Source organism: Melospiza georgiana, chromosome 1 (assembly GCF_028018845.1).
Source record: "Melospiza georgiana isolate bMelGeo1 chromosome 1, bMelGeo1.pri, whole genome shotgun sequence".
Lineage (NCBI taxonomy): Eukaryota > Metazoa > Chordata > Aves > Passeriformes > Passerellidae > Melospiza > Melospiza georgiana.
Window position 1 is genome coordinate 95,941,649 of NC_080430.1, and position 24,662 is coordinate 95,966,310.

The 24,662-nt window shown below is 41.1% G+C and overlaps 1 protein-coding gene across 1 annotated transcript in view; it reads left to right on the forward strand.

Annotated features, from left to right (window-relative positions):
* The window catches only part of ZNF516 (zinc finger protein 516), a 102,235-nt gene that overhangs the window by 31,144 nt on the left and 46,429 nt on the right, over window positions 1–24,662 (forward strand). Inside the window, exon 2 of the mRNA XM_058040491.1 lies at window positions 11,930–13,948. Within this exon, the coding sequence (XP_057896474.1) occupies window positions 12,052–13,948 (1,897 nt within the window). The 5' untranslated portion in view covers window positions 11,930–12,051. The remainder of the gene's footprint in view (window positions 1–11,929; window positions 13,949–24,662) is intronic.

Below are 24,662 nucleotides of genomic sequence, written 5' to 3' on the forward strand. Positions count from 1 at the left end.
GAACTGTGTAGGTCCTTGAAGAAGAAGAATGGCACTTGAACCTCACACGCAAGGCATTCGGGTGTTGGCATCCTTTGATTTTTGGGACAGCAGCAGTTACTGAACAGACAGAGGGGAATAAGTTACAGGCTTGGAGGCTGGAGATGGTTCTGGTGTTACTGTGGGTATAAAAGCCTGAAGAGTGGGCATCTTCTGGGCAAGAGGACAGAAGGGGCAAGCAGGAGGCATGTGAGTGTGTGCTGGAATGTCCTGGCAAACAACAAGCCAGTGAGCAGGGACTGAGGCTGGGCTAATGAGGGAGAGCCTGAATGGAAGAATTAGTCATGAACGGCCCAAACAGGTTTGGGAGACACAAGGAAGTGAAAGTGCTCCTGGAAGAAGCAGAAGTGTTGGGGACAACTGAGAAAGGGCTGGAGGGCAGGCAGACAGGGAAGAGTGGGGAGAAGACATGGCCTTTAAAGTACATCTGTGGAATGGCAGTGGCCAGAAGGGAGTGTGAGCCTGGCAGCTGGCCCCAGGTGGTCCAGGAGGAACCTGACAGGCAGCAGCATGTGTGGGTAGCTGGGGTGGGAGGCATGGTGGTGACAGCTGTGGGGGGGAGCCAGGTCAGAGGGTGGCAGTGCCACAGAAGTGGTGTGGGATGGGCAGGGACATGGGCTCTGGTGGAAGGTGCAGTGACATGTGTGGCAGTAGTGGAGTGTTGGGGTCTCTGTTGTGAAGAGTGGTGAGAGGAGAGGGTGCTGCTCTGTGCATGTGGTACACACACTCATTTTTTGAAAGCAGTGATAAAGTCTAACTAATATTTTATCATGCAAACAGGTTGGTGTTCTTGGTGTATGTAATTCATGTTTTTCTTACCAGTCGAGAGATTTGTCTTGCAAGTTATAGTTGTGTATTGAAAAATAAATAAACCAGCAACAGCCTGTGACATCAGACCTTTCTTTCTTGCTTGCTGTCCTGTGAGTGATAATTTCAGAGGTTTTGGTTTGCTTTGAAGTAGTTGCTCAGCATTTGAATGTTGAGGCTGTTACCAGAGTATCTGAGTAGGGGTGAGGTTTGTTCCTTTACTTTTTTTAATGCTCTTAACTCTACCTTCCTTTACTAAAGGCGAGCAGTGAGCTCAGGAATGGTTTTGGAGATGTCCCCCCAGGCCCTTCTTTTTCACAGACAATCTAACTCAGAATCATTTTCTGCATTTGGGTAAATTTCTGTCTATCTTTGGAGTTCTAGCAAAGTGCCTTGTACACTGCAGGTGAAGGACTAGCCCAAAGGTTCCAAGCCTTTGATTAAATTGCAAGGAGAGGAGAAGTACATGTACGGAGTAGTTCTGAACAGAGTTATCGGGGTTCATCTTGTGATTCCACAGTGTCCTGACCTGCCAAATTCTGAAGCATGCTTTTCATTGTGCCGTTATGAGAGCAAAGTTGACAGAGCTGGTAAAATAGACTTTGAAATTGTATTTATAAGGAGTGGATGGGATGTTTGTCTCTTTTAGGTGGTACACTGCAGCGATGTTCCGCAGAGATAGTTCAGCACTTCATACCAAAATAAGCCAGACCAACAGAGAGCTGAAATATTTGATTTCAGGTTTAGTTTCTTTTCTCCTGACTGGAAGATTTGAAATCCAGAAAAACTTATCTTGTGCTTTGACATACCAGACTATTCTTTCCTTCCCTTCGTGTTTAAAGAAGTAAATGAATAAAAAGAGGAGAAAAGTAGTTACTTCACTGAGCAAATCAACTCATGTTTTATGGTTATGCCACTTTTATTGTACTGGCTACGCGTGTTTGCTTTTCTGTGCTGGCAGGGACAGGCTAGTACAAGAGTCAGTGTATTTCGAAGTTGGATTTATCACATATGTAATGGAAGTGGCTTTTAATGATGATAACTGCAGAAAACTCTAAAATGAACTGTTGGAGTAATGAAGCAACAGCTGACATCTCATCTTTAAAACTGCTGGTGAACTTAGGAACTTTTGATCCTTCTTTTAAACTGCTAGCAGTCATTCATCTTACTGCAAAGTGTAAGATAAACTCATCATCCCAAATTACACTTGTGGATGGACTTATCTTCAGGGGTACTGTGTACTTCAGTGTAACGAATGTGAAATGAAGGCATTTCTAAGGCACTGGCTAACCACAAGCTGTCCTCTGCCAGTTTGGGACTGGTGGTGTCGTGGAGCCAAAGCTGTGTGTGATTTAAGCAGCATGGTAGGGCCTGAGTCTCAGTGGGTGTAGAGCAGCCTTCAGCTTGGGTGGTGAGGGATCTCTGAAGTGCAGTGTCTTCTTCTGCATGCTTGACATTCAGAAGTGCAGAGAGTGGAAAAACTGTGATTGAAAGTCTTAATGAATTACCTGCTTAAGTTCTTAAGAAGTTTAAAAAAGCTTCCTAAAATAGAGCTTGTCCATGCTGTTTGTGCTTTACAAGAGCTTACAGTGAAGTACTTTATATATACACACACATACACATACATATCTCTACACATACATATCTCTACACACACAGAGAAAAAAAAAAGTAGCCCAACATCTGCAATTGAGGTTTTGCCAGCTGTATGTTTTGTGAATTTTGTGTTGCTTCTCAGTGCTATCTCAGAAGTTAATGTTTAACGAATACTTTTATGGTTTATTGCATATGATTATTCCTCTTTGTATTTCAGGGCACAGTTCCTCTCCCTTTCCCCTCTGCCCTTTCTGTCCCACTCCTTCTTCACTCCCCCCAATTATTTTTTTTGTTTTTTTTTTTTTAATTGTACTCTTTTTGTTTTTGTTTCATTGCTTTATAATTCCTTTATAATACTGTGGAGGGGGAAGAAACGAGCAAACAAATTGGTGGTGTTACTTCAGACATAATTTTTGTTACAGTAAGGCATTAGTAGTTAATCAGAGCCCAGTGCTGCAATTCTCAGTCTGTTAAGAGGTTAACGCTTGGCAACGCTTCTATTTATAAGGTAATGATTTTACTGTTGCAGTTTGAGCAGTAAGATATATTAGGTATAAGTGAAATTAATTTATTGCCTTGAATTTCTTAATTCTTCACACAGCTTATCTTGCAGCAATGGCCCATAGATATTATATTTACCTTCCATTGACCCGGTGAACACATGTCTGTAGCTAGAAAACTTGTTTGGTATTAAACATACAGCTTTTCATGTTTGAGGTCTGCTATGGGCAAGTTACAGTGCTGCGTGAGTCTGCCAAAGCACTGAAGTTTGGTCCTTACTGGTGGAATTGGTAGTTGTGACAGAGTGGAATTTGGGTGGACATTTAGGGCAAAGTTGCTTCGTGTAACTTTTGCTGCGATAGGAAATCAACAATTCAAAACGTTTACCTTCAATTATGCTCATGTTTTTCTTGCATTCAGGTCTTGATGTACACAGCACAAAGGCTTTCCAGTTTTAGTTAGTGGTGCAGCTTCTGAATTGATACAAATTGATTTCATGGCACTGTGTGCACTTCTGGCAGCTGAGGATGTGGTTTGTGTGTAGCTTGAATTGATGGGGCAAAGGAAAGAGGCAGCAAGAAGCGGTGGGTGGGTGTGTGTCTGTGTGTGCCATGTACTGCACTCCTGTGTTTTCTGCCAGCTGATGATCCAGTCCCTGTTCTTCTATACAGATAATGTAATAATTGCAAAATACCTAAGTATGTCCTTGTCATGACAGTGCAAATAAAAAAAGATACTTCCAAATTTTTTTGCTGTTGTAAGATAGAAGCTGAGCTTGGAACAGAGGATATTAACAGGAAAATTACCCTGCCCATACAGTTTGAAATCAGCCCCCCCACTGAAGATTAAAATGGCCATGTTACAAGTCCGTGTAAATTGGTCTGCAGTGGAAACCCTAACAAGATCATTAAATATAAAAGCACTATTGGATGCTGGGAAAATACTGAGCTGCCCATATATATATGCATCTCCATAGACATGCATGAATAGACAGCATCAATGCCATCGATTTGAATAAGGAGGTAACACACAGGATTGAGGTGACTTTGCTTGTAACTGACTTACTTTTTTATTTGAAATTATCAGAACTTTAAATGTTTCTTCAACTTTTAAATCTTAGATTTTGGGAATAATAAGCCGCTAAAGTAATTCCCTTGGTGGGTGTGGCCAAATAGGAAAACATTACTGTTGCACTGAAGTAAAATGGAGGGGTTATTTGTTGTTGTCATTGGAATTTTTTATTTTTTTTTTTTTTTTTAACCTAAGTTGATGCTTATTTTCAGAATTAATGATACTGTTACAGCATGTCAAAATAAGAGCTTTTGACTTGCCAATATATATCAGTAATGACCCTAGGAAAAGAAAAATCACTTCTGCACTGGTGCAGTTCTTGGCTTTTCTAGGGCTGATCAATAATCACATTGTGCATTCATTCCCGCTAGCCCCCCACCCTGCAGGGTCAACTTTAACTACTAAGTCTTTACATTTCAGAAAAAGGACATAGACTGCCTTTGCTTTACTAGTATCAGTCTCAGTGTTTCCTTTGGGTCTAATTTACTGTTACCCATCTAAAGAATCAGCAACTTTTTGGTTTTTTAAATTTATTTATCTGTAGTTTTTCCGGAGAGCTTTTCTCTTCTGCCTTCTGGTGCTGTGCTGAGAGGTCTGGGTAGAAACTGGGCTCAGGATGCTAAGGTTTGCTGTGGTTGTGCTATTTAAATGGATCCTCTCTTGATTGTATTGTAGCATCTGACAATGACAATGGGAGAACAACAGTTTCAGGGCCTCGTGTCTGGATGGTAACGCAGCTGCTGCAATAAAGTCTTGTTATGGTTGACCAGTCACATTTGGACAGTTATTTCTAATTAGAAGTTCTTATTTACGTTGCATTAGAAAATAGTTTGAAGCAAGCTGGTAGATGTTTGGGTGAAGTTAGTTCATTTTCTCCTCTTTGCCTTGAAAGATTAATGTTGCTTTTTGTTTTGTCCTGCAGCCAGAATAAGTAGCCTTGAAAAAAATCTTGCTGTTAAAATAAGCCTTTTTTTTCTTTTTTTTTTTCCTTCCTTTTTAAAAAAATGTAATGTAATGGTCTCCAGCAACTGCTGTAAAATAAAGGATTATTGTGGTTAGTTCTGTCACTGTTAGACGTCACCAATAGTTTTAAGTCTTGTGATGGCATTTTGTGATTTCTGCATTGTTGGGTTTTTTTCCATGAAAGTACTAGTGTTAGTGGTTCCCTTTTATTCATTTCTTCATATTAGGGGGAAATGTAGTTTGTTCATAATGGATTATTGATTGGTCTGCGAACAGCAGAAGCCCCAAGGCCTTGTCATCAATGGTACTTACTCTCCCAATAGTGAATGCATCGCTTCATGCAGCCATTCGCAACCTCGGTCTGCAGAATATAAGCCAGTAATTGTTACTCTTGTGCAGCACAGTTTTTAGGGAGAGGAACTCTTCATTGTCATTATGGGATTTTCCCCCTCAATTTGTTCAAAGAATGGTCCCTTTGTTTTGGTAGCAAGATAAAGCTTGTCCTGGATGTTAATGATATATTTCAATTCATCGCTTAGAATACTACAGTGTAACTAGTAAAGTACATTTCTTTGTCTCTCAGAAGACAAACACGCACAGTACACTAAAACACAAAGTATGTACTGAGTGGGTGACAGCTCTGTGTTTCTCAACATACCCTGTAGCAGTGCGAAAACAAACTCCCCCCTGCCCCCACCCAGCCTTGCTCCTGAGCTGATTCCTGAGGACCCACATAAAATCTGGGTTACAGAGTTTTTGTTGACTTCATTTTGAGAGCAGTCACCTCGTTGCAAATTCGTACCTCCAGCTTTTTCAGCGTTAGTGTTTTTACCTTTATTTTATGGATCCCTTCCTCTGCGAAGGGTGCGGCACCAGTTGGGAAAGGCCTGACTGCTTTCCTGGCTGCTGCTTGGAAGCCTGCTGCAAAATGTCATTAGCTCATGGAGGGAGAAAGGCACAAAAACACGATGTATTTGGAGAAGCTCAAAATAATATCTCAGGGTTCAGACAGCAAACTTTGCAAATGGGAAGAGCTTCACCAGCTGCAGGGGAAGGCTGGTTGAAAATAATTAAACAAAAAACATTTTTCAAAATGCTGCCCAAAGATTTTAAAAGCCTGAGTGGAAATAGATTAATAGAAATTTCTTGTTTGTTTTTCCAGAAGCTTTTTATTTTTCTTTTTTAGTGCTGTGTCAATTTTGGCAGGCTTCAACAGACTTCAGGAGGTCTGTTGTCCAGATTGCTACTTCTGATAACTGAATGCATTTGGAAAATTTGCCAGTCTTCTGCAACTGGCTTGGGATTTTTTGATAGGTTTTTACTGGGTTAGTTTGGGTTACTCTCAAAAAATCCATTTAGAACTATGCTGCCTTTACCTTTGTAGGCTGTGCAGTGCCAGAATTTCCTGCAAATTCAGGTATAGGCTTATTGTTTAAAGATAAGCATGTTCTTCTGTGCTCTGATGTAGTGTATGGTCCATAGTCTGGTGATATGGTTATGAGAGGCATTTGGGTAGGACTGGTGTGTAGATAAGGACGGCAGGATTGAGCCGTGAGTCAGGGCGATGGACTGATGAGCCCATGGGATGTGGCTGTTCACAAGAAGCCATGTCCCCTCACAAAGTGAGGAGGAGGGCGTGCAGTAGAGCAAGGTGGTGTGTGTGGAGGACAGAGTCTGTAGCCCAGGGAGAAGACATGGAGCAGGGAAAGGTCTCTGTGGTTCAGTGAGCTCCAGGGCTGGTGGGGCAGCTGCACAATGTTGTGCCTTTTGTCCCCTCTCTCCTGCACTTCGCTCTCGTCTGGCATCTTTGCCCTGAATGGCAGAGCCTGTTTGGCTCTGAGCGAGCTGAGCCTTCTCAAATGAGCAGAGAGCCTCTCTCTGCTCCAGGTCACTGTTCTTCAAAAACACAGCTTCCTCAAATTCACTTACATATTGACATCCTGTGTCCTATCATTTCATCATCTAGAAGGAATTTCAGTAAGATATTTTTCAACATGATCATGCCTCCCAAAGTTGTTTTTTTTTTTTTGTTTAAAGTCCTTGTTGCTCTTGGCAGAGGAACATGGTGGTGTGATTGCAGTGTGTGTTCAAACCTCTTGGAGATTAGAAGAGCGATTATTTCTCTGGTGCATTTATCTCTCAGATGGGACTTGAAATACACCCAGACTGAAAGCAGTTTGTTTTAAAAGATACGCTCTGCTATTTCAGTAGGTCTGTGTGGCTTCCAAAATTGTATTTTCTTCTTTATTATTTACTGAAGAGTTTTGCCTTCTTACCACTATATATCATGCAATATGATTTTAAAAATCATATTTAATTGAAGAGAAATTTAAAAGAAATACATAATTTTCTTGTTCTGTGTTGGAACAGGAATAATTTTCTATGTTTTTCTCTGTCTGCACTGCACAGCATATTTGTATGTAAGAAATGAATTTGTAATTACTTTTCTGGTGTAGTATCTTTTGAATTCTTTTTGTCTTAATTTATTTCCCCCCCCTAGTTTTCCTGTGTTGTTTATTTTTGATTTCTATTTTTATTTATTGTTTTCCAAGAGGCACAGAAGGTCCTTAGGAGGCTGTGTCTTTCCTTTGAGGACCTGTGGGCAGTCCTCAATACCTGATCCTCTTCCAGAGTATGGAGGTGGGATGAAGAGAAGAGTAATGTGTATTTCAGAGTATTCCTGTGTTTTACAAAGTGCTCTTTGCCTGTATTTCTGCTCATTGCTAGGCTAAATGAGGGTCTTGCAGGAGTTGTGAGGGTGATGCAGCTGTGCACCGGGGTACCTGCTGAGCTGCCAGCAGGGACAGGCTACCACAGCCTCACTGGGAAAGCCATGGATGGTGGTGGCAGAGATGCTGGGGCTCTGTGCTGAGAGCAAGTCACTTTGGTCAAATGTGCTTTCTCTGAGAGGAAACAACTCTGTCCAAGTTAGTTTTAGAAACCAAAGGAGTTTTGATGCCTAAATGTTCGAAATAGAGTAGATTCTGACAAGTACTTGCTTTAAATGTGTGGGAAAGCTTGTTTTCCCTTCGGGGGCACCAGGGGAATATGACAAAGTTTGTTTTTATTTGTTCCCATGTGTGTCAAGGCAAAGAATCTGGTGAGGCAATGGTGCAAGAAGAAACCTTATTACTAAAATATTTGGCTGTGCAAAGGCATTTATTTCTCAGCACACCACCCCTCATAGTTTTCAGTGTTTGTTCATTTTTCTTTTCCATCTTGCTTTATATACCAAACTTGTGTGTAAACAGTGATGATAAGTGTATTTAAAGGGGCTGAAAATGCCTCATGGATACTGGCTAGCTGCTTCCTACATGAACTGAGCTGCTGATTCCTAGTTCAACAAAATAAACTGAATCTAGTTCCTCTGCCCCTTAGAGTATCACAGCTCCCCCAGGTAACTGGATGGCATTTGGTGTAGACTGCAGTGCCACAAAATATTTTTAAAGACTGTATATTAATTTTTGGTTTACATTCACTTGTGTTTTCTTATGGCTTGCCTCTCTGCTGGTGGGGGTTTCTGTGCTGTGACAGTCTGGGAGGAATCTGCAGGCTGGGTGTGACTGTGCTGTGGATTCTGTGTGATGAGCCAGTGCTGTGGAACTGCAGGGTGAGCCTGGACCAAAGCAGCGGAGGGCTGCTGCTTATCACCTGAAACACTTTCAGTAACCTGAGGGTAGCTGGAGGTGGCTGCATTCCATGTGTGCTGATAGAGAATTATTTCAGAGCACTTTAAAATTTGGAATTATTTCAAAATACAACCTTTTTTAGCATCACATCAGCTGAAAGAAGCAAAGATAACGATGGAAAAATTTTACTTCTCATGAAACAGTAACTGGTGTTGTTTGATTTATCAGTTTTCTTCTATCCATTGTGCCATCTTAAATGTTTAAAATAAAATATTTTACTTTAATCTTTAAAGTAAAAATTATTAAGACAGAATGTTATTTTCTATTGTTAGAATTTTTTACAGGTGATCTTTCCCTTATTTTGTATGTTCAGTCTTCTAAATTGAAGCTTTTTTTCAAAGTTGTAATTTATTTACCGCTTTCCAATGAACCAGCTTTGCTGTTCTGCAGAGAGACCCCTCTGGAAGGATTACTTCTAAGTAGCCACTCAAATTATATGAAGAGTTTATATATATATATATATATATATATATATATAAAGTGAGTTGTTTATATATTTTACCAAAGCCCAAGACTGACCTCCATGTGCTGTGTAGAGCAAGCTCAGATTGGGTGAACACCCTTCATCCCCCTAGAATTTTGTCTGTGGAATATCAGACTTGAAATGTTGGGAGTCTTACGTCTGCATGAATTGGAACAATTCAAGTCTAGGGATACTTTATTTCAACTTCTAAGTCACAGATTACAGTGCATTGGGCAAGATTAACTAATAAAGATGAAAAAAATTCTCAGAATATTTTTGTGAAGATAGTAACACTTCCATTAAGTATTTTAGACTAATAAAATTATTCAGTAGTTTTTAAGTCTGACATTTTTCCCCCTCAGGCCTAATTTAATACAGGACTAGGGGGATCTCCTGTGAGTGGCTAATACCCTTCTTATAAGTAATGCTTTCTTCATGCCTCATTTTCATAACTAAGTTTCATTAATGAAAATGCTATAAATAATTAAAGTGAAATATGTCAAGACTAAGCCCAGGGAATTTGTGGCCAAGTAAACAAAGGGACTCTGAAGCTTTGGATCTACATGTGCTTGGACTGCTGCGTACAGCATTCTTGTCTAAGCTTGGCTCTTAAAGCTCTTTTGAACTTTCAGACAGGAAACACTGCAGAAAGTTGAGTTAAAATGGGCCCTACATTTTAAAATTAAAAAAAAGTTGTTAGTCTAAAAATCAACCTGCCAATAGAAGGAATATCCTCACTGTAGAAAATTAAGAATGTAGAAAAAATGTATAAAATACACGGAAAAAATTTGTTCCCAAAGCTTTATATTTTTTTTTTCTGAAATGGTGTGGAACATTTCAGAAGAAGCTGTTTACTTGCATTTAGCATAGTATACTTGAACCTGGTGTTTCTTTTTATGATTTAATGACTTTTAGGTTAAATCTTTGGTTGTAAGACAATATAGGTTGTCACTTGGCAGTTTTAGGTTGTGGGTCAGATAAATAAGATGTTACTCGAAGTTGTTTCTTCCACTGATGGGCAATATAAACTTGTATTTTCTGTGTGGTGTGTTTGTTCCTTCTGGTGCAGCCACAATTTCAGTGGCTGACATCCTTTATTCACCCAGGAAGTTTCTTCTGAGGCTGTCTCTGTTTGATTTTAAATGACTAATTTCAAAAATTAGTTTAGATTCTGTAGTTTGTAAACTTCCTGCTCATATGGACTGCTGAATTTGAGATACCTATTTTTTTTTTGAATAATAAAAAACTGTTTCATTCAAGAAATGAAATTGCTTTTGTAACTCATCCCTTAAATGTTATTGCCAGCTCTCTGAGGAAAAGGTAGTTTGGGTTTGATGCTGTTTGAGAACTCCCTAACATGCTGAATAGATACTAGATATGCAGAAAATCCAGCCCAGAAATGAACGTCTTGTAGCAAATAAGAGGGCTAGATCAAATTAAATGTGATAAATTCTTCTGTAGCCCGTAACTGAAATGAGCATTGCGACAGTCTTGCTTTTTGTTTAGCTCCTGCTGGTGATGTGGTTAGACTGCTTATTGACGTATTGGAGAGACTCAGAGGTGAATACAGTGAGAAATCTTAAAATTTGCAGCTGTAGATCTGTAGCTCTTTCCTGAGTCATAGATGTCAAGTGATGGATGTGGGAATATATGGTCTCATTAGTGCTCTGCATATTTTTAGCTACATTTTAAGAAGCTGATGTTTTCTTAATGTGGCAATAGATCAGTTCTCTTCATTAGAGAATGCTGTGTTCTTTGATCTTAGTCATGTGGTGTTTGTAGTCCTTAATGAGGGTAGCAGAGGGGGCAGATTTTGTTTTACAGTGTAGTAATTGGAAAAGAAACAGCCTATGTGGATTTTGATCATTGTTTTTTGCTGTATACAAGGTGCTGGTGTGTTTCATCTTGCACTAAGATAATGACCTTTGCATTTATTCATGAAGAGATACAAAAATATTTAAACTTTTATTAATCTGCTATGTTAATCAGAGTTTTTTTTCTTGTTTTGTTTGTTTATAGTTAAAATTCTGTTTCATTGAGGTGGGTGGTGGTGTCATTTCCTGTGTGTCATGTTGACATAAATCACTCACATTTGAGGTAATTTGATAGCTACATTATCACTTTGCTTTGTTAGTTTGAGACTGAAATTTATACTTGGAGGGTCTTTTTAGTTCACTGTCCGTCAGGAAATAACTTTTAGTTTTCATGAGTGCTTTGTCAGGCTCTGCTTTTTTGTTTGCTCTGTAATCAAAGTACTGAGCGTCCTCAGCCTTTGCGCCTTTCTGTGCCTGCCACTTCAAGCACAGCCGAGCTGTCTGAGACACAAAGTAATGCAGTTGCCAGCAGGAATATGATACTTACTAAAGTCTCTAGGAAAGCCTTTTATCTTTGGCAAGTAAGTATTTTACATGAAATTACACATGATGGTAAAGCCACAGATTTAAAGTGTAATAACCCCCACAAGAAATGTTTTCCTCATTTAAGGTGTATTTTTAGCCACTTCTGCCTGGTTTTAAAACAAAAAATATTTTTAAAGTTTGCACTTCGTTCAAGACACTGATGTCAGGGTATGGAAATGAGTATTTGCTCTTTTATGGATTTTACTTATTTAGTAATTATGCTTGTCATTGAAGTCTAGAATATCAGCAGAAAGAGAAACTAGTGCCTTTTGGTGCAATAGATTGTCATATGGTGCGCTTCTGAGTGCCGAGTGAGTGGTGGGGCTGTTGAATTCAAAGCATGAACAGGTTTGAATATATTTAAGAATCTGTACATTTGTGTGATTTTGTTCTTGTTTCAGGTGATCTGTGCCTTGTGCTTACAAAGCACGCAGAAATAAATTGGTGCTGTGGACTCTGTGGAGCGGCTGAAGGAAGCGTTACCCCGAGGATGAAGCAATAGAGCCCCTCTCTGCAGAACCGCATGATTGAGAACGCGGTCCAGCCCTGCTCTGCTGCCGGACATGCTTCTGTCCTCCTGCCCCGCTTACCCCCTGCTGCAGTGATACAGATGGATCGTGGCAGAGAGGCAGAAATGGAGTTACGGAGATCCTCCAGCCCTGGCAAGCTAAGCAAGAACGACGTGGATGCTGACAAGACCATGTGCCACAGCTGCTGCATCTGCGGTAAAAGTTTCCCTTTTCAGAGCTCCCTGTCGCAGCACATGAGGAAGCACACAGGTGAGAAGCCCTACAAATGCCCTTACTGTGATCACAGAGCTTCCCAAAAGGGCAACCTGAAGATTCACATCCGCAGTCACAGGACAGGCACTTTAAGTCAGGGGCACGAGGCAGAGATGGGAGAGGCACAGTTGGGGGAGATGGGCGTTTCTGAGGGCCTTGGCGGGTGCACCAGCCCCACTAAAAGTACATCTGCCTGCAACAAGATCTTGAACGGTACCACTCAGGTTGATAGCAGCAAGATCTTGTTGAGAAGCAGCAAGAAGGAGGTCACGGAGATGGCACCAGCTGAGGAGGATGACAAGCTGACCTCTTACCAGTGCACCTTCTGCAAAAACAAATTTGAAGGGAAGAAGGACCTGGAGCAGCACCTGCACCAAGTCCACAAACCATTCAAGTGCAGGCTGTGCAGCTACATGACCCTGAGGGAGGAGACGCTGTTAAACCACATAGAGAAAGACCATATAACAGCTCAGGTCCCCAATGGGGAGACCTACACCGAGAACTGCAAGAGCGAGCTGAATGTGGGCGAGTTCCCATGCGAAGTCTGTGGTCAGACCTTTAGTCAAACCTGGTTCCTGAAAGCTCACATGAAAAAGCATAGGGGGTCATTTGATCACGGGTGCCATATTTGTGGCAGGAGATTCAAGGAGCCCTGGTTTCTCAAAAACCACATGAAGTCGCATGGCCCCAGGTCTGGGAGCAAAAACAAACCAAAAAATGATTTGGAGCTGATTGCCACTATCAATGATGTGATACAAGAGGAGACAATTGTGACCGGCCTGTCTCTGTATGAAGTTTGCACCAAGTGTGGAAATCTGTTTACAAATATGGAAAGCCTGAAAGTGCATAATGCTGTTCACTACCGTGTGCAGCCGGGCAGCACCGGGGATAAAGCTGAGGGCTTGACTGATGGGAGCCTTGGCTCCTCGGTAACCAAGCAGTTTTTCTTGCAGTGTCTCAATCTACGGCCATCTGTAGGGCTGGATAGAGTTACGAGAGGACAGCCTGGGAAAAGAGTAGCTGAGCTGGATCCGGTCAGTAGCTACCAAGCTTGGCAGCTGGCCACCAAAGGAAAAGTAGTAGAGCCCTCAGAGTATGTGAAGTATGTGGGATGGGATGAGGCCCTGGCAGATGCAGACGTGACTTACGACAAGGATAAGAGGGAGTATATCCTTGTCAACCAGGAGAAGCGCAAGCGAGACCAGGACTCACCCAGCAACCCCAAGAAGAAGAGCTGCACCGGTGGGCGCCTGGAGAAAGCCAGCAGTGTCCCAGCGGGGGAGAGCTGCCCGCCTGCCCCCGGGGATCTGGACTATCGCCCTGCCTCGCGGCAGAGCCGCCGGGGCGCCCAGAACAAGTCCACGGAGTGCTTCGAGTGCGGGAAGATCTTCCGCACCTACCACCAAATGGTGCTGCACTCGCGGGTGCACCGCAAGGAGCGCAGGAGCTGCAGCGAGGGCGGGACGGCCGCCCAGCCCGACCGCTACGGCTCCAGCAGCGAGGAAGGGGACTCGGGCTCCGTCAGCGGGCCCAGCACCCCCGGCTCTGCATCCGCCCCGGAGGACTCGGCCACCTCTGGCTTGGGAGAGGAGGGCGCTGAGGAGAGCTCGGAGGAGGGAGCGGCCAATCCCTTGCTAGGTAAGACCGCTCCCAGCTTTGCCCCAGTAATTGTTGCTGGTCCCTGTGTCTCCTGGTCTGGGACACAGCGATGACCACAGGGAGAAACAGGTGAAAGCATGTGAGAGGTCTCAGAGACCCTGTGTGCGCTGCATGTCTCAGTGCAGCAGCTCCTCTCTGGTGCAGGTAATAAAAGCGAGATGATGTTTTTGTAATGTGCCGGTGAGCTTGTATTTTGATGAAGGGCACCTGAGAAGTATTTTAGTTGCCTACAGCAACACTGTAGGATATTCAGGATAGCCCCCTGGATGTCCTGGGGGCTGCTTTTCCACAATTCATGGCTGTCCTGTTCTGCCTGCAGTACAGGTGTGGCCTGCGTAGCGTAGCCCCAAAGCACATAAACTTGTTAAAACGCCAGCGTGAGAGGAGTCTCTCTCCTCTTCTCCGCTTCACTTCCCAAATTGTGTTTATAACTCCAAAGGCTATAATTAATCTCTCTGGATTAAAGCGGTCCTTTGAGCCCAATGCTACTAAATGGAACAAATTATTCTCCAAATAGCAGCAAAGTAAATATTTAAAAGAACACCATTAAGCACTTTCGTATCTTTTTTTTTTTTTTAATCCTTTATTTTTGTTGTTCACCATGCTTTGTTTATAATACCCTTTTAGAAATGTGAGATTAACCATTCTTTCCTTACTAGCCCTTCTGCTGGTTTTTGTTTGTTTTCTGTTTGGTGAACAAAAACGGTTTCCTCTCATTTTCATTCCTTTTGTTGTGAAGAACATAGTTATGTATAGAGTTAAACTCATTTTCAAGACCATCGTGGATGAAGTAATCTGCAGTATTGTGGAAGAGAGTGGGTTTATTCAATTACCTTGCTCTTTCAGGATATTATATAATGTTGCCTTTTCTCCTGGCTTCAGACCCCACAGCAACAGAGAGACATTTACCAGAATTGTGAATTGTTACACACTTTTTGTAATTTTTTGAAGCAATGGTGAATATATTCAAATTAATCCAAGAACATCAATTTTTGTTTTTGTTTTTTCACCTTTTCATAAAAAACCTCTCCAGAAAGTCTAGTGACAAGCTAGATTCCTACAGATTCTTAAATATTTTCAGTATGATTACTTGCAAGTTTAAAAGACTCAGAATTTGGCTTTCCTATGTGCTGTTGGATTCTTGAACTCTTCTATTTGGGTACATGCCTACTTTGTGTGCAAGTCCATCAGCTGCCACCTGAGATACTTTGGTTCAGCTGACACAAGGTGTGGTGCTAAAACTGCAACTTTGTCTAGAGTTAAATGGGGCTGCCATGTTGCACCAGTGAAATGTACAGTGCTGCAATCAGAACTGCTGGGTTGGAAAATCATTTCTCTGGACATGGGCTAAAAATACTGCAACACCTCTTTGTATGATGTTCAAAGAGGAAAACTGTTCTTATATGTTCTCCATATTTTATTTCTAACAAGAGGAGTTTTCTCATATCTTTGCCTGTTTTGCTTCTTGCCTCAGCTCAGGCTTTGAGCCCTTGCTGCAGGACTGAAAGGGGAGAGCTAGTCACACAGCACTTTGCTCTCATAGGAACTAAAGTTACTGGCTTAACCAATGCCAGCAACTGGAAACTCACTTCCTTGGGTATCAAATTGATCCTTGTTTTCTTTAACTGTAAAGAAGCAGCAAACTGATGGGTCTGAATAAAGGCACATTTTGGAAAAGGGATATATTTGCAATGATGGGCTGGGAGGGTGGCTGCTGCATTTTATATTTGCTAATATCACAGCTGAAGAGCTAATCAAGTATTTAATTGGCTAATGAAAAATGTTTCAGTGCAAGAGAAATGCTGCCTATTACTAGAGGTTATTTAATTCAAATCACTGTCTTAATGAAGGGAATATTTTTTTAACAAATTATAGGGTTTTTTAATTTGAAAGAAAGTTTAAGGTTTTTTTGCTTATTTGTTTTGTTATGTATAAAAGGAGTTTTCATAGGCAAATGTTCAGGACTAAAGTTTCCCAATTTTATCATTTTGGTATGGAGGTTTATTAGCACTGCCCTGGTATTGTGTTCTAAGGAACTGTAGTCCTTCTGTCCAGCAAGCTGTAAGATTAATTTTATTCTTTTGCAGATTCTGCTGTAACTCAGGATGGTTTTTTTCCCCTCCCCTATGAACAGTGACTTAAGGTGTATGGAATATAGGCCAGATTCTGCCCTGATGTATGTACCTGCAAAAATGAGGTGTTCTGGTGTGGCCTTGAAGCACGTTTTGTCCTAGAACTGCTGTAGTTTGCTATCCTTTGCTGCAGCTTTTTTTAGTTACTCTTCCAGGTGAAGATTTTCCATCAGGAATAGAGCTTCAGCCCCATGGACAGGCTTCCTCCCCAGTGGAGGCTGACAAGCAGGGCTCTCAGTTCGTGCTCCAGAAATTATTTCTACAGCATTATTTTTACTCGGGCTGTAATCAGGAAAATCTTGTGCTACTCAGAAGGTTTTACCATATCTGTTGGTTTTGGTTTTTTTTTTTTTTTTACTTTCCTATCTTTACTCTCTGTTTCCCCCTTTCATACATTACTATGTTATCCTGTGTCAGAAAAGGGCCTTGGGACTGCCAAGTATAGAATGCTGTGGCCTTGACTCAGCTGAAAGTATTTCTTTGTGCATTTAATTCTTAATAATCTGAGGAGTGCTGTTGACGCACAGGGTCTTGCAGCAGGGAAGCTGGTGGGGCACCTCTGTGGTCACTTAGGGCTGAGGGTGGCAGGAGCAGGGATTATTTGCAGGGCTCACTGGGAGAAGAGCAAGAATTGGGCTTGAGAGGCTCCAGGGCAGGCACTCCTTTTAACAGGAATTTGCCCCTGCTGCCTTTGTTGAGTAACATCATGATTTCTCAGACACTGGGCTGTAGTGTTGCAAACCCAGTTTATCAGCTGCTGGGCTGACTACAAAGTGTGCTTTATCTGGTTGGAGGGAGGGTAACTGAGTTTTGTAGGGTTACACATAGTGTACTGTGTGATACCCGTCATGCAGAGATCACACGTGAAGTCTTTGTGTGACAGCCATGTGGGAAGAGGTGGCTCAGAGCGCTTTTGTTTCCTTGAGACCAGACTTTGGGTGTTTTTGAGGTATTCCTGCCCCAGATGATTCTTCATTTTTATTTATCATTCAAGCCACTTGCAAAACTGTACCTGAATGTTTGCTGAGTTGCATCCAAAGCTGTGTGAACCATCTGTAGATTGTTGCGCCCCTCTTTCCCAAATTGAGGTTTTTGGCTGGGTCTTTTTAATGATTTTCATTTTCCCTGAGAGGAGCCCCAGAGATATGACTGAGAGAGTAGTGAGGGATTATATATGTGTTGATAAAAGTGAAAGGAAAACACTGTTTTTATAATCTTTCATCTTCTCACCTAAAATGTAGTTTTAGATATATGAAAGTAATTTGGTAGTTAGTGTTTTTAAGGCATTGAGCCCCTTCATTGCCATGGTGGTTTTAGCAGCAAAGGTGTTTGGGTTTGTTACATTGGGCTATATGTCAGTCCTGAAATGAAGAAGGAAGAAGAATTTTTGTGGCTGTGACTGCTGTTGGCTGGTGGAAAGATGAGTAGAAGAAGTGAAAATAATTTAAATACCTCTTGGTTCTTGGCAAGCATGGAGTAAAAGCACAGACCTGAGGTAGCCCAGCCAGTGAGGAAGTGCCATACAGGTGGTGCTTCTTCTGGTATGTCGTTGTCAGTCTGGGCTGGAAGTAAATGTTAAAATTTATCTAGGAGGGGAAAACAAAGAAAATAAAAGAAAAGAAGAAAAGAGAAGGACTGTTATATAGGAATAAAGGAGAGGAATGATGCTTCTAGCGTGGCCGTGTCAAGGAAGGACATCAGGGAAAGGAGAGGATGTATCACCTTGGAATGCTGCTTCCAGTAAAAACCATCCTGTGTATTCTATTTCCTTTATCTCCTGCCTCTGCTCTCCCTTCTCTTTGTCTTTTTTTTCCCTTCTGTTGGACTGCTCTGATTTTTTGAAATGTTTTAAGGAGAGACTGATTCACCTGTATTGCGCACATGGCTGCGAGTGAGGGCTGTTGTGCTGGGCCCCGTATCAATGCTGCTTTCAGCCCGAGGAGCTCGTGACCTGACTGAGGTGGGCACGGGACTCTGCAGAATGTGAAAAAACTCAAACAGTGAATAAAAACCAGCGGTGTGTGGCTGTGCTTGGTTTACATCAGGCATCACTGGCGGTGTGGTGGGACCTGCTTAGAACATGAGCACCGTGGAGGAGTGGGATGAGATGGGAGTAAGGTGCAGGTGGAGAGAAAGGAGAATGGGGGAAGGTGGAGAGAAGCACGGCTTTGGTGAAGGGAGCTGAGCTGGTGATGAGGTTTCAGGAGAACTGAGGGGCTCAAGAGAGGTGTGCAGTAGCATTGGAGTTTAGACCCTCCAAGGCAGTGCCAGCATTGATGGCTTGCACTGAAGCTCTAAAGGCTTATGATGTGCTGTGCTCAGGTGGGTCACTCCATGAGGATTTCCATGTGAAAACCAGGTCTGGACCTCTTTGTGTTTGTTACATTTCAAAAACTCTTAGAAGAGCATGGCCAGAGACTGATTTAGTATCTCTTTTATAGTAAACTGAAGAGACAGCTGCCTATGAATTGCTTACAGGTTATACAGTCTTGGGGATGTAACACATACCATTTATCCCAGGCCTGTTACATGAAAATCCTATATATAAACTGGAATGCTTGAATAGAAACATAACATTGGCAAGTTCTGAGAAAGAAGTATAGGAGAGATTTATGAAGCATAAATTTGGACTTTGTTTTGCTCACATATGAATTATAACAAGTCCAGGAGCTGGAAGTTTATTGAAAAATGCATCTTTTCAGAAATCTTTCCATGTAAAATAATTCAAAAGTGAAAGTTGTTTAGAGTTGCTTTAATATTTTAGTAAAGCAACAAGGCTGTAATTTTTGGGAGGAAAGCAACAATAAGAATAAAGCAGCTAAGCAAATGAAATTAGAAAAATAAAAATGTATAGTAATTCCAGAGAACAGAGCTAGTTCTAGTAAATGTTTTCTGTTGCTAGCACGAGTGTATGGAACAGCTGCCAGTATCCAGTACCAGGACTTCATTGTTCTTGCATGAAAAAGTGTTTCTCTGTGTGTAAGGGGAGGTCTCTCCACTATGTAAAAATCAAACATTTTTATTACATATCTTGATTAATTGCACTTCAGATGCTTCTCATGCCAAACTCTCAGTGTAAATCCCACAGTATCGTGCTGCTAAGGGCAGTGCTCTTGGGGCTTTTTACACCAAATGAGATCTTGTTCTATATGTGCAGTCTTAAGTATGTTTAAGTTATTTAACATATTTAGTTTGCTGAAGGAGCATATAACAAACTGGAAAATGTTTCAGTGCTGGACAATTGGTAGCTATTGCCCCAGGCTTCCAAGAAATAAGGCAGTTTCAAGGAGGAACAGTGTCTCAGAACTGTGAAGATAACAGTCTTATGCTGTGATTCACCAGTTAATTTGGGCATTGCTGAGGGGTGCTTGTTGGAATATAAAACCCTTTCAGCTTTACAACTCAAACTAGTTGTTGGGATTCTTAATTCCAGTGAGATCAATGAAACTCTGGGACTTGGAATTACAAGCAAATTGATGCTTCAAATCATAGAGGAAGTTGGGCAGAAGCAAAAACCTGTGCTAGCAGTAAGAGATCCATTAGATGTTGGTTGGGGCTTAGCAGAGTTCAGCTGTTCCTTAAAGCAGATTTGGACTAGATCCATTACCTAGTTTGTTACCTAGTTTGAACACATCTAATAATACTGTTTAGAAATGTCTCTTTCCTATCTGCCTTGTTGTAATGCAAGTACAATGTAATGGACTGTAGTGATAGTCCAGTCGTGATGCTTGTTAGCAAAGTCGTGTGCAGTGTGGTACTTTCTCATTGTCTGAGGTTTCTCTGCAAAACACTGCAGGTTGAACCATCATTTTTGACCAGTACAGGTCATATCTCCTCTGTATATCACCGCAGCAGCACTTGTTGCTTTTTCCTCCTCTTTGGACTCTTGTACTCTCCTCCAGACTGCAGATGGTATCTCCTGTGTGAGTATACACATTCCTGTGGTGTTGCCCTCAGCAGTATTTTTTTATTCTGTTTGTCTTTGACTGTGGGTTGATCTTAATGGAATACCTGCCAAGGAAAGAGAACAAAATAGAAATTATGCTGATTGTCCCAAGAAAATGGATAGCAAGAAAAATTCTGACAGCTAGGATCAATGCAGTGTGTACTGAGAGGAGAGGAGGAGAGAAAAGCCATGGGACATCTAGGAAGTGGTTGAAACCTCTCTTGCCAGGTGCGCCTCACACACATGAAGTTGCTTGCTCATTCTGTATTTTAGGCTGATGGTGGGAGCTATGCTTCAGCAAATCCATGCAGGAAGTGTTTGGTTGGAATAGGGCAGCAGTGTTTGGCATAAAGCAGTCTGTACCCTTTAATGCTGTCCATTAACCTGACACCATACTGACTAAGGAACATGCAAAGATTGCCCTGTAGGAATCTTAGGTAAATTCCACTGTGTTCCTAAGGACCACACTTTGCTCTGCATTACCAGGCCTGTTTTACCCAGTCCTATGTAATGTGGGTGGCCAGCTAGGGTGTTAAACAGCAATTCAAGTTCCTCTTGAAATGGGGCATGGTGATGAGGAACAGAAAACCCACAGTCAGCTCAAGTCAGAACTAAGGATTGTTGGCTGAGCTTGGGATACTTCAGTAGATTGATGGCTTGTCGTGACAGAGATTGCCTTTATTGCTGCTCAGAGACAATTTCTTATGCAGTGTTTTGAAGTTATTAGACCAGCTGCAGCACTACTTTTATTCCTTGTAAACATTTCTGTGAGGATGTTAAGTGCTGAAGAACTTCGTGCATGTCAAAAGTACTTCTGCTGTATTTAGCTTTAATTGTTAGTGTTCCTTTTTGCAGGTTACCATATGCAATTCCAAGTGACACAGTGAGATAGAAGTATTATTTAGGCAGTTTATTGTAGCTGTGCTTCTGTGATATAAGCAAAAACACAGCTCAGCTTGGAAGAAAAATTGTACAAGCTGCTAAGAGGGAGATAGGTTTACCCAACCTTTATTTTATCTCTTAGGAAGCAAGGAAATGTGGTTTCTTAAAGGTAGGTCATAGTAGGATAAGCTTTGCCCTGAAGCTTATAGAAAATGTCCAAGATTATTTCTTCATGCTACTACTTTCACAGTTTTTAGAAATGCTGTCCCAAGAGTTGCCTCAAAGGATTGCTTATGTCTCTGTTTATTCCTTCCTGAGCTGTTGGTCACCATTCCACACTTACCATAGAGTAGCATTAAAAAAAATATTTCCAAGGGTGTGGAAAGGTATTGGCCATCTTGGTTTCAGTCTGTGCATTCAAAAATACTCCTTTATGTTTAAGTCAGTTGCACAGGGATTCCAGTGTTGATACTGGGCTTTTAGCTCTTCTTCAGTAACTGTGATAAATGTCTCCATATAGGGATGTGCACTTGGAAATCCTGCTGCACAGAACCTCAGTTTTAACAAATCCCTCACTTCTTGACACCTGCTCTGACCTTGCTGCCTTGTAAACGTCAGTTTAGCATCTCTGGTAACTCTTTGTACTGGATGTTTCTATTACATCAAACTGTAGTCTGTGAAATACTGCTTTGTGACATTTACAGTCAAAAGATCACATTGTGTAGTGCTTTTATTTTCAAGCAGAGGCAGTTTCTGGTCAGTGAGTGAGGACTGCCATCCCCCAGCTAGTAAAACAAGATTCAGATGATGAAAATTGTGATGGTTTTAATCTGATTCCCAAATACTTTGGTAGCTCCATGACTGTGCTTAGTGGGATTCTGCTGATCTGTAAATGACTGCTAACGAGGGGCTTGTATAAATGTCTTTAATGTTAAATCTTTTTGTGGTTCTTAACGTTATGGTTCACAGTTTGCCCTCGATCCAGAGTCAGATTTTCTTTTTTAGTGCATTAAGTTTGGCAGTAGGTACTCTCAGTGGATGGGATGGGCTGAATTCTGCAGGAGCTGAAATGCTGGGGAGTCCCAGGGCTGCACAGGATATAAAAGTAATGTGTGGTTGGGCCAAGCCTTGGTGGATAATTTGTTTTCTGCAGGTGTGTTTTACAAATACAAGTTTTACTAGGTCTCACTTGACTTCACTTTATTACTTTCTAACCCAGTAGTCTCGTTGAGGCACTGGATTACTTTACTGTGAAAAGGCCTGACTGTGGTACCAGTTGTACCAGTAAAAGTCAAGAGCAACTTTGCTGCAGTTAAGGGAACTCTTTGTGATGGGAGCATTGATAGCTTTTCTTATTCTCAGTTTTCTTTTCATTGCCTCCAAGATTTATCATCAGCAAGCCTGTAGTTTTTAGGGACATGAAAAGCATATAGTGAATTTTATTGAAACTGTGGAGGAAAGCATTGAGTTTAGTGTTACAATTTGCAGTGCCTTGGGCCTTGAAGGAGACTTTTGGATCCTTGTACTTGGTGTGTGATTGCTACTGTCCCATATCTTCTAAGTGACAGGTAGGCATTATTTTCAGTGCCATGAATGGATTTGTAAATGTGTAGGGAACTGACTTTCATGGTGAATTTGTTTTTCTTGTTTATAGACAGCATGGATTTGGACTGGAAAACTGCAGAATACTTTGGCCCTGATACAGCAATAGTTATAACTGCTGGCTTGATTTTAAGCACAGAGCAGTGAGGTTGGAATCATTGTAAACTGCTTTGTTGAACCACTTGGCACCTAATGGCCTGAGATTAGAGAAGAATAGGGAAATCTTTCTTTTCTCTAATCAATGCCAGTGTAAATTGCATATCCTGAAATGCGCCGTAGCATGCAAACTTCACAGGGGATAAGTCTAGGGGAGGAGCAAGTCTCAGAATTGTCTTTTGTGGATACTCTGTTGATGGCTTGGTTATGCTCTTGCAATGCTGAGGGCAAAAATCCAACCCTTCATCCTTTTAAAGTAGGATCTCTATTGAGAAAGTGTCCATGTGAAAGGCAGAAGTACTCGCTCAAGTGATGATTATTGTGACTTTGATAGGGGTGCTTACCTAACATGGAATTAGAGCACTGAGATACTCATCCTTGTACAGGACCCAGGGGGAAAGATTTGCCCTCCTGCTTTCAGAAATTTGTTTTCCAGGTTAGTAATCCTAAACCTCAGTTATGACTTCATTATCTCTGTTACTTCAAATAACTAAAAAGGAAATAGCCATTAAAATTATTGTTTCTGTCACATCACAAGTATAAAGCTAAAAAGTTTACATTTATTTGGGAGCAAGAAGTTAGGATTTACTCCAAGTCAGATCTCTTCTCTTTTTTTTTTTTTTTAATACAGGATGCAAAATCACAGATTTTATTTATTTATTTAAAGACTAAATTTAGGGTTAGCTTGCAATGTAAGGCACTCCCAAACCTTGTGTTTCTTTGAGATAACAAATTCATCAGGCAGTTGAAGGCATCAGCTACACCTAACAGCACTTCAGAGGTGTGTGTTATCTTAGGATAGCATATGTCTTGTGATGTCTTACTGCTTAAATAGCATTTGAGGCAAGCTGTTGTCAGCAAAACCTAAATATTTGTCAGGGGGAGAAAAAAGCATAACCACAAGGGAAATATATGGGTTCTTTGGGAAGTGTGAACCTCAGGTCTAAAGGGCTTTTTTCTTTTTTTTTTTTTTTTTTTCTCTTCCCTCTATCCTGTGTAACATTTTCTGGTTGTTTTGACAGTAGAGATCTTTCACCAGTGTCATGGTGGTGAAGGACTGAATGCAATGACTCAGGATGATAATGGAGTATAAAAGACTTCATCTCTTCCTGTGCCTGCTGTACCCCAAGGTAGTGGAGCAGATGCTGTGTTTCCTTGTTGCCTTTTGCATGTTTTGGTAGGTGTGTAGCACTACTGAACCAAGGGTCTGATCAGTTTTCTGTGATTTAGCCTTTATTCAGTAGGTAGTAAAGCCTTTTTTTTTTTTTTTTTGCTAGATAAGGAAGCAAACAGATCTGTCTCTTCCCTTAAAAGAGAATTCAGGAAGTACAGCTTACACTGCACATGGAACATATTAATCCTAAACCCCTTATAATACTTTGCAGAAGTTTCTTGTCCTTGCACATATCTGTATCCACATGCACAGCAATTTCCCAGAAATGTCTTAACCTTAAGTACTGTTGATGCCTGGAGAAGGCTTAAAAAGTACCCAAACACAGAATGACAAGTAAAGTTGTAACAGGAAAAAATTAATCTTTACTTGGATTGTTCTGGGACAACAAAATGGGTACGCATAAGTGAGGATCACTTACTTGCTACTGTAATGCTAAATATATTAGACAAGGAAGCCTCAATGCTGTTATTTTTGTGGAAGTAGGGAGTGTTGTACTTTTTTTAGTTTAATGCACACAGACATGACACATTAGTTCCAATTCAAACATAATAATATAATTTTGCAAGTTATTAGGATTTTTTATTTTAGGTGTTATCAATATGCAAATGTCTAATAGTAAGGCTTATATTGGAAATGAAATGCTATTAATTCATAATGAAGTTTTTATGTGCCAAGAAGAATTTTCTGCTATACTGACATTTCTTGGTCAATTATATTAGAGCAAGATTGTGTTTAAAAAAAAAAATGTATCTTAGCATATATTCAGTAAGTTGAAATACTGACTTCACTCAACCAGGGCAT